At 40.8% G+C, this 5307-nt stretch overlaps 1 protein-coding gene across 2 annotated transcripts in view; it reads left to right on the top strand.

Moving 5' to 3' along the window:
- The first annotated feature begins 1884 nt into the window (after positions 1-1884).
- TXNDC16 (thioredoxin domain containing 16) overlaps positions 1885-5307 on the top strand; it is a 131676-nt gene continuing 128253 nt past the window's right edge. Inside the window, exon 1 of one of the 2 annotated variants that reach the window (XM_085869383.1) lies at positions 1885-1993. In XM_085869383.1, coding sequence (XP_085725509.1) covers positions 1909-1993 — 85 coding nt within the window. In that variant the 5' untranslated portion in view covers positions 1885-1908. The remainder of the gene's footprint in view (positions 1994-5307) is intronic. The other variant, XM_085869382.1, reaches the window with a different exon arrangement.

The raw sequence follows: 5307 nt of genomic DNA, 5'->3' as shown, positions 1-5307 counted from the left end.
AGTCCAAAACGGGGGCTGATGGATTTGGTCTCGATTTTCTTGTCTGTGCGTGCATGTGCGTGTGCGTCTGCAACCATATCTCGGACATGTATGGACCGATTTTATTTGTACTTGGCACAAAGACAACACATGATGGTATACATATGCATATCATTTTGTTTCGCAATGCGATCAAAGATGGCTGACTGGCGGCCATTTTAGTTGGAAAAAAAGTCCCAGCATCGAACACGTCCTCAACCATTTATCATACATGCATTTACCGATCCTGTGCAAACTTGACATGGAGATAATGAATGATGGCTTTCAAAAGCACATCATGTTTTTTTATTTTTCGAGAACAGATCCAAGATGTCTGACTGGCAAGCATTTTAGTTGTACAAAAAAAAACTGATTTTGAACATGTCCTCAGCCATTTCTCAGATATGCATGGTCTGATTTTGTTCAAACTTGGCACAAGCTCAGTACACGATGGCGTACACGTGCACCTCACTTTATTTTGCGATATGATCAAGGATGGCCGACTGGTAGACAATGGGGGCTTTAACATGTTATGTATTTTTTTTTCTCATTTAATTATGGGGACAGGTAGAGAAGGTTTTTCGTCGAAGTCTTTAGCAAGCCAGGTGGCCCAGCCTGACATTTGACCAAAAAGTGGCAGGAATTTGGAATTCATTCAGATGCCGAGCGATAACTCGCCTACTCTTCACAAAAGACACAAACGGATCATTAACATCCATCACCAAATGCCAACAGACAGAACACCCAGCTTAACCTCAATCGGAGGGACAGGGCACATTATGATGTAACGCCCTGCCTACTGACCATCAGCCTGACAGTTTGTAGTTAGATCAGGAATCAAACCCAGATTAGGCAGCTGAAAGGTTAGTGTGCTATCTCTGCCTCATCCTATAAAATTATGTTTAAATCCCATACACCTGATGTATTTGTCAATGGTCTACTAATGTCCTTTTAATTTTGTAAATGCACACTGTTACTCATGGCTGGAACGATGGCCTTGAGGTATGCACACGCACCTCTAAGCTGTGTAGCCTGTGTTCAAATCCTGATCCACCTATAAAGTGTCATTGCAGTATTTCACAGGCAGGGTGATTTATTAATGTGTGTGCCATCCCTCAGATGATCGCTAAACAGGCGTTCAGTCTGCCAACATTAGTTGCTGGAGGTCAAAGATCCCATGGTATCCCTGGTGAAGAGTAGGTGAGCTATTGCCGACATCATAGGCAAATTCCAAATTCCTGCCTTAACTACAACTGGGAAGGTAATGACAAACCACCCAGTGTAACCCTTGCTCAGTCAGCTGCTTTGCTCGCACCGACGCTCTTTAAAGAGTATGTTACATCATCAAGAGATACTGTGTTCATCGTGCATGTGATTTATGTGTCAAACTCCACTATAAGTCTTCAATCAATGGGGGAAAGAAAAAAGAAAAAAAAGAGGACAATTGTCACAGTTTTGAATCGATTTGTTGTATTGCTTTTTATTCTGGAAGTTGCCCCATGTCGTGAGATCAGCGCCTGGGAACGCAGGGGCCAGTCGAGGGTTGTTTTGGGGATTTGTGATTGAATAGGGGAGGGTGATGGGAGGAATTGAGCATCTTTCAGGGTGGTGAAATAGATATGGTGTTGGGGTTTGGGGGGGGGGGAAGCAAGATTCAAGATGGTTCATCGAGAAATCCAAGACTTCCCAGATATCATCAATACCTGAAGATTTGAAGAGTTGGTGGAGCAGTGGTGGGTGTGGGAATTGCTGAGCTTTGATGTTTCAAACGTGAACGTTTACATGGGCGTTGCATTGCATTTCCCAGCCCCTCTGTAGGCATGCCAACACTCTGCCTGCCCTTAAGTAGGCGTGACAATTTCGAGCACTGCATCCCCCCTCCCTCCCCAAATGATAGGGATTCTTTGGAGTTCGGAGAACAACAGACACGCTTTTCTTAGAAGTTGGACTGGCACATCAGCTGGAAGTTCTGAAGGTGAGATATTATTCAGAGTTTAAACCACTGCATCCATTTTGGGAATCGCTTTCCGCCTGTAAACAACGAAAGGGGGAGGAATTGGACTGGGGGTATAGAACAGATCGTCGCCATTCGCGCTCACAATTATTATTCATCATGATGCAATACGTTAAGAAGATCGAGTCCGTTCGAAATCCAGGTGTGTGTACTCGCTCACAACACAACTGCATCGTTTGAACCACATTTTGAGAATGCACTTTCTTTTTGTTTTTTGTTTTTTAACACAATAACAATGATTCAATTTGCCATGACATCTGGATGAATGAACAATAAACTACATCTCACCGTCAAGTGAAAACTCAGTTGTTTAACTTTTGAAACAATGTTTTCAAACTTTCATTCAGTGACATTCCTATGATGCCTTTGTCGTATCACAACGGCCATTCTTGACCACTCGTCACAACATTCTACCGGTGTTGCAAATGTGGTTGCTATAGCTGTTACCTAATTGTACCGCTTCCTTATTCCCAATGAACCACATGTCCTCGAGTAACCCACAGCATTTCACTCTGATTCCTCTTGCATATTCTGTTCGATTCATCTCAACTCCTTCGCCTGTAAGAATTCCGACATCTCATTTCATTAAAAAATAAAATCCTTACATTTGTCGACCTCCAGAGGTTTACCTGGGATGTTTGGGCAAATTCAGGACTGCTCCCAATCAAAAGCAATTACTGTATTATTCTGTGTTATACAATGATGATTTTGATTAAGTAGTTTTCTCCAGGGATTAGAGCTCAATATGTCTGTCAAAACACCCAAAGTTTTTTGATTGATCAATGTTTAACCAACATTATGAACTTGCATTTATTGACCTTGATCCTTCCAACAGGATAATTTTTTTTTGGACCCCAGGCATACATTTTTATGTGTTATTACTTGCAAAATCGAAGATTTTTCAACAACATTGGTCAATTGATCTTGTTATTCAGTCTGTCTGTTTGTCTGATTGTCTGTTTATCGCCTACAGGTCACAATTTTAAACTGATCTTCACGAAAATTCACCACATGGTAGAGTTTGTCATAAGGAAGAAGGCTATTGCTTTTGAGGTCAAAAGGTCAACACAGGCCAAAGGCCAACAACTAAGTTGGTATTTCTAAAATCCTCAATTTTCATCCGATTGACTTGAAATTTGAAGAGGATTTATATTTCAGGTTAATGAATTCATCTAGCCAATTATTTTTGAGGTCAACATTAGCCAAAAGGTCAACATAGGCCAGATTTCTAAAATTGTCAATTTTCATCTGATTGATTTGAAATTTGAAGAGGATTTGCATATTTGGTCATTGAATTCAACCAGCAATAATGTTTGAGGTCAAATTTGTTTCATGGATTTTGCAAGTGTCATGCTCTGCATGACGTCTTGTCCTTGTTCTGTCTGTTTGTCTGTCAATCGCCGACAGCTCACAATTTATATAAACTACATCCTCTATGCAAAGCTAAGGCAAGGCAAATGATGACCGATTCTTATTATCAATGCCATACACTGCGTAACCATCACTCATAAACAACTTGTAATGTAATGTCCAATATTGGTGCTTGCCCCGTTTTATTCAATTTTTGGGGACACAGGTGGACCCTATACTCATCTATCCTACATCCTCCCTTGCCTCCACTCTTTCTCTTACCTTTAAAAATCCATGTTCCAGTTCTGAATCAAATTGTAATGCTAATGTTTATTGAATGATTGTAAAAATTACAAAGATATTGACATAATGTGCATTTTCTTTAATCAGCAAATCAGAACATTAAGTGTTCTCAATGAGATTATGCAAGATTGGCCACAAGGTGATGATGCAAAATTGTACCCAGTCAACCTGGTCTGAAATAACAGTCAGAATGACCAGACACAGCAGCTCACCTTCACTCTTTCATTCCTCTTTTTTCCCGCCTCTGGAACAAACTCCCACACTCTCTTCAATCCCACTCTTCCCTCCAGGTCTTCAAAACAACTGTTCACCACCATCTCTTATCTTCCCCCATCCAAAACCACAATCTTTTCTACCCCCGTTAATCCACTCCAAACATACCTCCTTCAAATTTCATGCTTTCCTTCCTGAAAGTCCCTGTCATGTAAGGACCTGGAAGTCCCTGTCGTGTCCATATTGTTTTCTCTGTGTACCCCGCCCCATCTCTCTCCATTCTACATATCTCCTCACGTCTCTGTTCCCCAACGTTTTTTCCTTTCCTCTCCCACCCCTCTTTTCTCCTGGTCTCCTTGTTGTATCTTGTATGTGTTAGCTCTCATACGAGCCTCAACAGTGCATACAAAAAAAAAGAAGGAACCAGGGTTAGTTGCTATCCATACTGAAGGAGTTCTACTCATTAATTTTAATGAACAAAATTTCATGAACTTGTCTCAATATAGTTGTGCATCGGCCCAGTAAAAATATTAGGAATATGCTTTTGCAGGTTCACCACCTATGTTTTGCAACTAATTCTGGAAACAAGGTTACATAACATCTTACCTCTGCAATAATCAGTCAAATTTGTGTCACTTAAATTGCATCAAGTGCCTTATCTGTGGCCACTTAAGTTGGAGCAATTATTGCATCATCTGCAATACTATCACATATTGGTTTGAAACCGTTTACATTGTGTCACAAAGTAAGCTTCCATGCTAAAACCTTACAATTGAGAAAAAACATTTAGCAGATTAAATGTACATTGCACATGCAGTACATTAAATGTGAAATGATACAAGATCAAATGAGAAGAAAGAGTAAATATATCCATTGATAATATGGTAATGCAACCAGGATTCAATGTCTGAGGAATATGGCCCTGCCACACATCGACAAAATGACCACGCTGGAGCTTGAGCATGCCAAATCACATTCAGAGTTACCATTATTAATTTCATTTACATTCCAAGAAAGTGTAGCAGAAATTATTATCCAATGAATTTAATCACCCGAAAGGAATATTTCCACTGCTATAACCACAAAGAATAAAAGAAAAATACAGCTTTACTAGATCATCAAATCAGGGCAGCAATGCACAACAGAAAGGAGCCAGGAAATCCCAATTAGTATGAACGTGTGTTTAGCTAGGGCCAAAAACGGAGTGACCCCTATCTTAGTCTACACTTGTTGACACACATGCACACAGAAGATGAGCAAGACAACACAAAGGAAAGGGAAAAGAAGAGGATGGGGTGGACATTGTAAGGCCTTCCCTTAGCCCGGGGTGCCATGTGCTAGCGCTGTATGGGACGTGCAGGATGGTTCCTCCCCATGCAATGCGGTGGTGAGGTGGATTGCATAAAGCG

The sequence above is a fragment of the Eptatretus burgeri genome, chromosome 2 (assembly GCF_056783735.1).
Source record: "Eptatretus burgeri isolate ZD-2024b chromosome 2, Ebu_testis_v1, whole genome shotgun sequence".
Classification (NCBI taxonomy): domain Eukaryota; kingdom Metazoa; phylum Chordata; class Myxini; order Myxiniformes; family Myxinidae; genus Eptatretus; species Eptatretus burgeri.
Note: the sequence above shows the minus strand (reverse complement) of the source record. Positions and strands in the feature narration are given on the sequence as shown.